This window comes from Acartia tonsa, chromosome 10 (genome assembly GCF_053477335.1).
Source record: "Acartia tonsa isolate MP-2025a chromosome 10, ASM5347733v1, whole genome shotgun sequence".
In the NCBI taxonomy this organism is placed as follows: domain Eukaryota; kingdom Metazoa; phylum Arthropoda; class Copepoda; order Calanoida; family Acartiidae; genus Acartia; species Acartia tonsa.
Genome location: NC_137269.1, coordinates 27,241,632 through 27,253,913, shown reverse-complemented (window position 1 = coordinate 27,253,913; position 12,282 = coordinate 27,241,632). Strand labels below are relative to the sequence as shown.

The 12,282-nt window shown below is 30.6% G+C and overlaps 1 protein-coding gene across 1 annotated transcript in view; it reads right to left on the bottom strand.

The window, feature by feature from the left end:
* Positions 1-12,282, bottom strand: part of LOC145329750 (uncharacterized) — a 114,173-nt gene that overhangs the window by 68,579 nt on the left and 33,312 nt on the right. Inside the window, exons 9-15 of the mRNA XM_080174130.1 lie at positions 5,295-5,435; positions 4,855-4,919; positions 4,227-4,307; positions 3,810-3,928; positions 2,214-2,286; positions 1,995-2,047; positions 349-405 (exon numbers count right to left, since the gene is read on the bottom strand). Coding sequence (XP_080030256.1) covers positions 349-405; positions 1,995-2,047; positions 2,214-2,286; positions 3,810-3,928; positions 4,227-4,307; positions 4,855-4,919; positions 5,295-5,435 — 589 coding nt within the window. The remainder of the gene's footprint in view (positions 1-348; positions 406-1,994; positions 2,048-2,213; positions 2,287-3,809; positions 3,929-4,226; positions 4,308-4,854; positions 4,920-5,294; positions 5,436-12,282) is intronic.

Sequence of the window (12,282 nt, the reverse complement as noted above, 5' to 3'; positions counted from 1 at the left end):
TTGTATTTTTATTTTATTTTGTCATATCTATCATCCTTTTATATTAATATCAACTCAGGGATCTAAAGGGATAAGACAATGTTCAGTAAATTAATGTACATCCATAATGATGATACACAAAATTTCTCCATCTGTGGATTACAATTAGTGGTTGAAATGTTTTAACACTCAACTCTATAAAACAGCCAATCAAAACCAATAAAAGTTGCTAAGCCAACGAATAAAAAACGTTTTTAAAAAACTTTTCGGATCAGTGTAATAAACAGCTAAATGACCCCTTCATCCCTTTATTAACTAAATTATAGATTCATTTATTACATTAATTGATTAAAAGGTTAACAATTCCTGAAAATTGTTGGCTGAGGCTTCCAAAATAATTGAGTTTGCATGGAAAATACTGGAATTCTAAAAATAAATTATTATTATAAATAAGATAATAAAGTCCTAAGACAAAATGTCTAAAAATATGAGCCATGTGACGTCATAAAAATTAGGAAATATCTATCTCTTTTTTAGGGGTTTTCTATCACATTTTTCCTCTCATCCGTAATTTTTATGACGTCAAATGGCTGATTTTTTGAGACACTTATACTACACAGTGCGTATGAAGGTGCTTTGACTTTTGTGTCAGAACCTATATTGGGACATAGTGCATTTCATCACCCGAGGTTAGGTCACTTCATTTCACTTTTCAATAAAATTTAAAATGGAGCGGTTTTTGAGAAAATTACATTTGAAAAATTGAAGTTCAATTTTCACCCACTAGGAGTTACCGCATAATCAAGACAAGAAAAGCGAAGATTATTTATTTAAATTTTTGAACAATATTGCTTTTATAAAGTCTGTCATAAAACCTCTCTATAAATTATTTATTTAAGGCTGAATTTCCGTGACCTTAGCAAAGCAACTGATAAATATGGCCATTAATTAACTCACTTCAGGAGTGATTTTATGAAGAACTTTATAAAAGCAAATTGTTCAAAATTTTAAATAAATAATCTTTGCTTTTCTTGCCATGATTAAGGGTAACTCCTAGTGGGTGAAAATTGAACTTGAAATTTTAAAATCTAATTTTCTCAAAAACCGCTGCATTTTAAATTTCATTGAAAAGTGAAATGAAGTTACCTAACCTAGGGTAATGAAATGCACTATGTCCCAATTTAGGTTCTGACAAATAAGTCAAAGCACCTTCGAAAGAACTGTGACTAGTCAAAGAACTTAAGAACAAATGCATGGACCATCCCCATGTAATCGTTTTCAAAAGTGGGTGCAACTCCGTTTGCAATATTAATTATGTTTACTAAAATATCCATTGCATTGGTTTAAATTTAGATATTAAGACGCCAAGTATTTTTGTGTATAAAAGCCTGATATAAATCTTATTATCTTTTTCCTGTACAATTTTGTGAAATAATTCGCTATAAATTATTAATGCCAATCTTTCTTTTGTCTCAGCTTTTAAGTCTGAGGTCAATTTTAGACTTTTAGATCAAAAGAACATTTTCTCAGATTAAAATAAAGTAGAGATTCAAGGACAAAGGATTAACGCCCTGTCTAAATAATACCAAGATATTTTTACATTTCGATCATTGGAAACCAATAAGTACATATTTAAATAAACCAAAATTTAAAAAGGAATAAGTTTTTTTCCACATCATAATATTAGCAAAGAATTTGACTTAATATTCATGAATACCTGTTTATTCATACTCTTCTAGAGATGTTTATGAAATTTTGGTAAATATACATTTTCAAGAAGGTATTATAAATTACCTTGATAAGAACTGCAAATAATGTCTTTAATAAATACAACATAATTTTTTTAATTGTGGTGGAAATTCCTTATTTAATTGGTCCTTTTTGGGAAAAGGTAAAAAAATCTTGACTGTATTAAGACACAGCGTGGATAAATTTTGAGTTATAGTCTAGAAGTGATTCTTAACATTACCTGCAAGCTTCTTTAAAAATTTCTGTGTTAATATGTATCATAATACCTGCATAGCTGATACTATTGTGCGGATAATTAACTCCTCGTCACACTCGCTTTCTGAATAAAATAAACGATTAAAATAATCCTATCGATTTCAATCATTGCTATAAGATTCCTGAAACAATATGATTGTTATAGATTGTTATCACACTAGATTAAAAATTATCCATGACATTTTATTGCCTGTCTATCAACCTATCTATCTATCAATCTATCTAACTACCTGTATATCTTGAGTTATGTTCTATTATAGAATTATGTTCTGTAATGAGAGAATCAAACTGGTGGCCACCTCCCTAAAAGGAGTTTAAATTTTAATAAATAACAAGAAGTGAGGTCTGTGTACTGACTCCGATGTAATGGGATAATTATGTACTTTAATAACATTCAACGCTTTCATAAAGTCAAATAAATTGAAATGTTTTCAAAATGAAATTATTTTCCTTTATTTATATTTTGACCTATATATTCAAGTTTCGGAATAAATATTCTTAGAGAAATACAAACACGTTGAAGGAATAAAGATTGGATGATTCTGTAGGTTTGTGGGTTCGAGTTTTGTCGCTAAATTCTTCTTTCTTCAGCTATGTCAGTTATTAGATTAAATAGAAGGCCTTGGCCCACAAACAGGCGAAAATAGATAATTATTACAATTTAAAGTCTCTTAGAGAAAGGTCGTGCAATCAAATAATAATTGTTGTCTGTAATAGTTTGGAAGAATTTAACTAAAAATTTTGTGTCTCATGTTTTTCATGTTTATCTTTCTACATTTTTTACTTTTCCATATTAAAGTAACTCACTTTAATTAACTACACTTATCTTAATTAGAAAAATAGTGGAAAAACGTTTAATTAATAAATCATAAATTCATGAAAAGCAAATAGTGAAAGAAAAATATGGAATTTGAGAGTTGATTCAATTCATTCGTTTGTTTGGATTTAAAACTTAAATTACATAATCAAAGTTGAATGAAATTAATTTATTTCCTAAACATTTTAAAAAACCAATGCATTAATACCAGGGAGTAAGGGAGGGGACAATGGATCGAATATTCAATTTTTAAGGAGTCTCAGACTTTGGGGACTGGCTCAAAGGGAATGTACACGAATACAGCAGATTCTTACTGATTTTGGGGACTTGCGCATCAATGCCCCGCTAACTAGCTGAGCTAGTTTTGAATATGCTGACAGAAAAGTTTGTTATTTATCGCTGGTTTTAACAAATATTTTCTCCCAAGAAAATGTCTTTTCATGTATAGAAACTCTACTGTGATATTTATGTATCAATTAATCTAAGAACCGCTTGAATTTAGGGGTCAATTATAAATATATCAGAAGGGTTGAGGTAGTTCTAAACAAGATTTTTCTAGTGATTAATTACAGAATGTTTACTACATTGTGATGTGTTGATAATTTAATTTTCAAGTAAATTATTTTTTTCTTAGAACTAATTTTGTTCTAAATTAGGTTACCATGATCCCTTTACAATTTTGGTAAAATTTTCTTGAAAAATCTGGTTTTTATTGCTTTTCAGCGAACCCTCTTAAATTGAATTAATTGCCCATTGTCCCCTCCCTTACTCCCTGCATTAATACACTTAAGGTCCATCTGTCTGTCGGTACGTCAGTTTTGGGTCATTTTGTAATTTTTCCTGGCAATTTTAACACTTGCAATTCCAGTTAAATTGATGAGAGCGTAGCAATTCTATGTACTAAAATGCCCATACACCCATGAAAGATTGTCTGATTCTTTTTACTTACTTCACCTTAACTATTGTCTGTCTGTTTGTTTGTCTATTTGTATGTCTGTCTGTGTGTTACCTGGTGGTCAGCTGGCAGTATGCGTGGTTCTGGAGGGGCCAGGGTTGTATGTTCTCCAGGTGGAGAACTTGTTCCCTCTAACCGATGCTTTCTACCGGCCCAACTTCTTTCCTCCTCCGCTGTAATTTAAGATTGGTAGATTTTCTAATTTCAAAGATTAAAAAAAATATATTTATTCTCCCATCTATTTTTACTTTAAAGAGTTACACTCTTAACCCTTTAATTTCAGCCCCAGTAAGACCTAAATTTTGCGGCCATCATTAAAGCTAGAGGTCAGAAAAATGCTTTATATATATACATTTTCTTTCATCATCCCTTTGTGTAGCACCTTTGGCTTGGAACCTTTTTGTTGTCTATGGAGAATCTATCTATTTATATACATACATATCTATCTAACTAATATCTATCTATCTCTACCTTGAATTAATTTGAGCTCTTGAAGTTTATTTAACTGTTCCAGAATATTTTTCTGTTCTTTTGCCAGAAATTCCTCCTCCTAATTATTTGGTATCACACAGTATCTAATATTTATCCATCTATCCAGTATCAATACGTATTTTAGAGTTTTTGAAGAAAATACCAATAGCTTTGTTTATGCAGGGAGGGAATGTACATTATACAGATACCAGAGGCGTGAATAAGGGCTTCGACCCTCTAAACATGTGATTAATCCCCCTAATACACCCCACTTTATAAAACAAGGGGGATGCTGAGTTAAAAAACATGTAGGGGGAAATAAAAAGAATTGTACAAATCAAAGTATACTTGTTTGCTTTTGGAGTATATTGAATATGTTGGGGTTAGAAAACCAGGGGGTTGTATGCCCTCCCCTCCCCCCACCATAATAAAATCTGTCTTGGTGTCTTGTTTGAGAGGATATTGTAAGGACGTGCATTTTTGGTGCATTTTTCGCACCCCCCCCCCCCCTTTTGCAAAACCTAGTGCACGCCTCTGACTGTTGCCCAAAGTTTAAAGGACACGTGCTCTCACCCGTTGACATAAACACATTCAAAGATTTTATTAGCAGAAAATGTGTGATATTCCTCAATAATTAAATGATGATTTGAATCTTGTAAAGATTTAAGCTCTGAGTTTTCTAGAATTGCATCTGAAGGTTAATTGAACATTTTTTAAATTTTGTAAGATGACAAGATAACAATAACCCTTTATTTCCTAATCTTTGTCGTGAAGCTATTACAATTATTGGGAATAGTCCCTTTCGTAACATCGCCCCATAAGGGGCGATTCGTCGTATTTTTTAAATGGTTTTTTAAAGGTTAGGTGAGGTTATATTGGGTTAGGTGATTGCTCCACAGGGTTAGGTAATTGCCCCCGCAGGGTTAGAGCCCTCCGCATGGGCTAGAAATATGAGAAAAGCTACTGTGAAAAATATGAAGAAATGCCCCATAAAGTGCGATGTTACGAAAGGGACTATACCCAAATTATTTATAGAAAATCATAATTTTTTTTTTAATGTTCATTCCTTCAGGATTTTGTATTTGTGTGGCAGGAAAATTATTGTCTAGTTGTTGCAGGGATCCGGAAGGATCCCCGGGGGGCTCACCAGGCACCCCTGGCACCCCCGGGACCCCGGGGAGCAGGCGTAATAAGTTTCTATTCTCACCACTGAAACAAAAGGAATTGTTAAAAAGATAATATATAATACAAAGTATAACGATAGCTGTCTGTCCATCTGAAGCGTAAGATCTCAGTAACCACTGAACCGATTGGGCTCTTTTCTTCAGAGAATATATCCACTGTGGGCTACAATTGAATCAAGACAAAAGTAAGTGCCGAGTCCTGGGACCTATGTAGGGTGAAAATAGACATAAATCCTTGATGATTCCAGGTGGAGACAAAATATTTTAGCGGGGTCTTTTGGTTTTTTTTCAATTTAAAGTTCTGAAAAAAAAGTTTAAAAAAATATGAAAATCTTTAATAAAAAACAAACAAAAAATAATTTTCAAAATTTTTTTTTACTAAAAGATACAAACAACTTATATAAATACTATAAGCTTTAAAAAAATCACAATTTTCAAATTTAGACTTTCAATATAAAGATTTGTAGAAAAAACCTAACAACAAATTCTAACATATTTCTGATCAACATAGCAATAAAACATCTTTTGCAAAATCTTTATCATCAAAAATAAATAGAACTTACTGAAGACTTTTTTTCATTTAAACTTATACTTTTCACATTAATTAACTTTAAAGATTGATTTTTTTAAAAAGAAAGGTTGCGTGATTTTTTTATTCATAATTAATTGCCTAATTTTGAGATTCAGATAAAAAACCTTACTGCTTTATATCATTGGATACTCTAATAGCAGCGGTTACACCTCTAGAGGCATATAGGGACCCTTAGGTTGGGGGGGAAGACGAACCCCCCCTTACAATTACAGTTTTTTTTAATGATAAAGTTAAAAACATTTATTTTGGAGAGTTGATTCTCTTGGGATAGTGATGGTACCCTTCCCCAAAATAGTAATAAGCCTTACCAGGACATATAAGAAGCTACCATGTAAAGGAGAACCATATTGGTTCAGTGGTTAGTGAGATCCCTTGGTGCACAAAGACTCACATAGAACGTGTTACTTTATTATAAAGATACATACATATATACAAAGAAACTCTACAATCAGAGTATGTCTAATTGTTCATCTGTCTGTATAAAAACATTAAAGAATATATTTATTTGGTACTAGCGGCTACGCCCCTAGAGGCCTTTAAGGGCACTTGAGAGGGGAAGAAGTGGTTGAATTCTACAACTAGATTTTTATTTTAGACTTAAAAAGAAAAAGTTATTTTTTTGTGTGTGAAATGGGGTCCTTTTTTAGGGGTTGATTTCACCTAGGATGGTGGAGGTACCCTCCCAAAATAAGTTATAAACCTTCCAAGAACCAATGAGAAGCAACATAGAAAAAAAGAGAACCATTGATCATTGTTAATTACTATTCAGGGATCTAAAGGGATAAGACAATGACCGCTAAATTGATTTACATTCCCAAATATGATACATGAATAAAAAAATCACGCAACCTTTCTTTTAGAAAAAATCAATCTTTAAAGTTAATTAATGTGAAAAGTATAAGTTTAAATGAAAAAAAGTCTTTAGTAAGTGCTATTTATTTTTGATGATAAAGATTTTGCAAAAGACGTTTTATTGCTATGTTGATCAGAAATATGTTAGAATTTGTTGTTAGGTTTTTTCTACAAATCTTTATATTGAAAGTCTAAGTTTGAAAATTGTGATTTTTTTAAAGCTTATAGTATTTATATAAGTTGTTTGTATCTTTTAAACTATTTTCTTGGGAGCTAAAGGCTAGGGGCGAAGCCGATAGTTAATTATAAAGGAGCTAGGGTTTAGGTAAACAGTTTTTTTTATTAGTTATTATACTAGGCTATTGATAGGTATATCATATACTTCTACAATAAAAAATAGTAAGGTTTGTAATTCAGAAGCTAAAGATATCGGAAAATAAGATCTTAATTGTCTGTACTTTTAAAAAAAGCTAGCTATAAAAATGTCTTGTAAGGTTTAGAGGCTCCCACGCCCTTCCTTAGAGGCTAGGGGTTAAGCAGCTAAGTGGTAAAAAGTAAAAATCAAAATAATAATGTATCGTTTAATTCTATTTATAACATAAAGAATATAAATTGAGATGGTGACCTAATAGTCTGAAATATCATAGATTTCTTGTAAATAATCTTTATCCATTTACAACCTAAACTGTCAATTTATCATATCTCAGTTAGACTGGGGGAGTATTCTAAAAATTCTTAGCTAGTTGTTAACCTATAACCAGTTGTAGTACCTAAACCCTTATGATGGGACCTACATGAAGCTTTCCAAGAAAGATAATAGAAATAATAGATACCTCCTGCTTATACACCATATTTCTTTAAAATGAGGTAAGAAAAAAAATCTTATATTTAATAAATGTTTATACTAAGAAATTCGTCATCACAAGTATATTTAATTGTGTGTGTGATTATTTAAAGATATAAACTATGCATGAACTCTATACTAGATACTGTAGAAGAACATTAGGCGTAGTGCCTAGTCGAACATAGATCCCCCCCCCCCTATTATTACTTGTTTGTGTATTACTTTAAATCATGTTAGTTTACATTGGATTGTTAGTAGCCTCGAGCACTGCAGTATTAAGGAAAATAAAACAAAACCTACTCCCCCTTTTTAAAATTTATTTAAAAAATAGGGAGGGGTTCCAGTGCTCTACAGGCCCTTTGAGGGAAAGCACCAAACAGTAGTAATATTTTTTTTTAGAATCTAGGTCCTTATCTGTCTCTTGACAACTGTCTTACTGAGATATAAATCTTTAGTCTATAGGTTTATATTTATCTTAAATATATTACATTCTATTGTCTAACCAGTAGTTTAACTTTTCTTAAAGAAATATATTCGAATTCGGAGCAATTTTGTAAAAGTTACTCAAGGAAGATTAACTTAAGATACAAATATTTATTAGAATTGTTACACAGTAAATATATAGAAAGTGATGTTTTAAAATTGTATATTAATTTTGATGTTTGTTGAAATACTTTAAATTACGTTATTTTTTGAAAATAATTTGATTTTCATAATTAATAAGTGATATACAGTTAAAGAGTAGATGTGCTCTTTCAGATAAAAATCAAAATAGTATTCCATACTGCTCTACAAATCATTTATAGAAAAGTTTCGTTTCTAATAACAGCAGAAGGATAAATAATTTTAAAGTGAAGAAAGTAGACTGACAAAAATGTATTTAAAATTCAATCTTTAAGCTAGGAAAATATTTTTACTTCACTAAAACTACCCACTTACGTTACAGAAATTTTACTTTTAAATATAATTTTTCCTTTTTCCTTTTTAGTTTTATTCTTTATTTTTAGTATTACGACCCAATAGTAAGCCATGATATATAAATACAAAATATTTTTCAATATATCCATTTACTTAAGTATAAAGAAGTAATTTGTTGAAATCATTCTTTTTATAATGTACGATATATTTATTATAAATATTTTTAACTTTTGAAAGAATCAATAAGTAATTACTTGGTCCAGATTTTCATGTACTATTAAAGTAATACTTCCAGCTGGCTAATAAAACGATACCCCCCCCCCACCCTTTTTACAACATACTCATTCCTCCTAATGAATTGACGAACTGACCATTACATAAGGTCCATATTAGCAACCTATATATTGACGACACATTTTCGTTTGTCTATCCACGTATATCCTATATTCATTTTCAAAAGCTAGATGGTCGTTTTTATTTTTTTTCATGAATTTTTTTGCTGATAACATTGTAGCTAATATCTACGAAGAGAGCCTGACAAAGCAGCATAAATCTTGCTATTATTTCTAACTATTAATATTGACTGAACAGAAGGAAAACCATTCTGAAAGAAAGATGACAGACAATTTAAAGAGATTAAAGAGTAGTAAAGAAACACAGAACTTTTTCAGTTAGATCTATATATGGGTAAAATAGATGACTTAAATTTTAAAACTTTTAAAATATGATTTTTCAAGAAATAAATTTGAGGCTTTTCTTGGAAGTGGCTAGCGAGCACAAACTTAACCCCTTCGGGATCTACACCTACGATGCCCTAACCCTGCTGGGGTACATCGAATTGAATATAACCTAGCTTAGCCTTAGGTAACAATTAACACACCGCATTTTATTTTGAGGTTATGTTTATGAGCTCGACAAAATTCTTCCTGTTAATTTTAGGAGAATCATGAGGTTATTGTTTTGTGTTAACACTTTAATCTTTAACATTTTTTTATTTCGAAGTAGTGTGAGTAAGAAGCTAGTAAAAGTGGCTGACTCAGATTATGACGTCAAAAAAAAAAATAACCAATAAAAGGCCAGTATACATTGTAATTATAAATATTACCATTGGTCAATTACAATGTATACTGGCTTCTCATTGGTTAATTTTTTGACGTCATAATCTGACTCAGCCACTTTTACTAGCTTCGTGAGTAACAGAAAAACCTATTCTTCCTAAAATATTCCATGAAATATTAGAAATTAAATAAAGTATGGAATGTCCACAAAAAGCAGTAAAATAAAATAATATATGTAGTTTTTGCAAACTCAGGGTGAATCCAGGTATATATTTAATGGTGGCTAAAATACCCAAACATTAAACCAGTTGAGGCCCTTTTTCGTTTCAAACTAAAAGTAACTTTGATAACAAGCTTACTCTAAAGACACTTCTAGGTTTCGCCAACTTTAATGGTACCACGTCGAAAAAATCTTCCATTCTTACTGTATTTATTGTTTCCAAAAATCAAAGGAGGTAAAAAAGCCCAGTGAATTTAAGAAGGCTATCCGAGGAAAAAAGTTGAAAAAAAGTTTCTTATGAAATTGAGAAACCTAACCTAAAATAAGCATTAAATAATTTTGTCAAAACAATGTTCAGTATAAGGAAAAGATAAGATTTGCTATAATATAAAAATTCACTTTTTACGAAAAACATGTTGAAGAAGTATGTCTTTATTATGCTAATAGGGAAAGAGTAGAAAGAGATCAAGTGACTGAGTACTTCTCAGGGAATAGGGATATATTTAAAATCAATATTCTATTTAGGTTAGGTTAGTAAACGAATATGTACAAACGTAGCAAAGCCTTTTTATACAAAATAAAACAAACTTAGAGGTTAGACATTAAATTAAAAGAACAAAAAAAGAGAAAATAATTGGAAAATAAGATCAAAATGAAGCTTAACTGAAGAAGGATATAAAAATCATGTTAAAAATTAAATTTTTTTAATATACCCTTTCATCCTTTATCCATGAAAATATATGTAAAGAAAATGAAAGTCAGAGACACTTTAATTTCATAATATTTTAGAATGAAAATGAAAAAAGAAATTTTTAAAAATATTTAACCAGTTTAGTTGTAATGAAAACGTAGGCCTTTCTGTTCTTTCTTGTAGACATAGAACAACTCCTCTAGACGTTTTTTCGGCCAAATAAAATCTAAAATTCTATAAAAAAAAATTGCATATAGACATACATCCTACTACTTTGACAAATATACACCTCATAGACCTGCTCTAAATTATTTCCTAATTTTTGTGCGGAAAAAAATTAAAGAAAATAAGCTATCTATGTAAGCTATGTCAAGTAGTTATATAGAACAAATTTCTGAAACTAAGTTAGCCTATTTGACATGGTACTTTAATTAATCATACAGACATATACTAGTAATAGAGCAGCTTCGCTAATAGAAATAAGATAAAGGATAGGAAGTAAGCTGATTTGAAATGAATAAAATGTAGAATTGAAGACGTTGTTAACATTCATTATCCGCACTAAAAGATTTCAAATTCAAATTTTGGTAAGATCCTGTGATTTGGAATCAGAGAATATTTCCCCCACCCTTTGGTATTTTATTTTGAACTATGAAAGGGTATGAAGAATGTGATTTGATATTTTTAATAAGTTTCTGTGGCCGCCAAGATGAAAAAATTCAAACAAATTTTTTCACCAAAATGCATGTTTATGCCGTTTAAAACAATATTTGTAAGCTGTTTTTTTTTACATAACTAAATTGAGAAACTAAATATTTTAACCTGACATACTGTTGAGGGTTATAAAACAAGAGGATTCATCACAATTAATTGCAAGTAGTTGAATGCTTAACCACAATTCAATGTGTATTTTGCATTCTTTCAATTTCTATTTTATAATGGGGAGTAGAGGTGGCATATTGAATAAATGTTGGATTTTTTTAGAATTGGAATAGAAATGTTTTCTCAAATATTCAAGTAAGTGTTTCACGTGGTTAGAAAATAATCAAATCTATTCAGACCTTGAATTTTTTTTTTTTTAAACTAGATAGTTCAATTTTATTAAAAATGGTTAAATATAATAGATGTAAAAGATAACTTTTAATCAAAATTTAACATATGCTTAAATGATGCTTTACCAAAAGGCTGCATTAACCCTTAACAGTCGGGCCCCTTGCCGCACCTTAATCAGTCAGTGCAAGTCCCCTGTGTTATGATGAATTTCCGACCTTAAGTAAGTCAAAGTCAATTTTCGCTTCCTTCACCCTTTTATTTAACAACCTTTGTTTTTAGGTCCTTTTTTACTTAAAAATTTTAAACGGCTGTAATTTTTTTTATTTTTAAAGTTAGAAGAAATTTTTTTTTGCAGAAAGTTTATCTTTATGTAAATTTTATATTTGAAATATCAAAATATAAATTTCAGCGGCCGCAGCTGTACTTGGCAGCTGTCAGCCGCCGCAGTCGGCGGTCGGCGGGAAAACGGCGGCGGATCTTTATGAACTTTTAATACATCATGTAGACATGTAAGAAAAGCTTAAGTTTAAAATTTGAAGTCTCTAAGTAAAAAATTGCAGCCACAGGAGCCTTTTAAAGATTTCTGGAGACCTGGAGGATCAGGACTTGCAGGATCATACCTGGAACCTAAAATTGACTTGAAC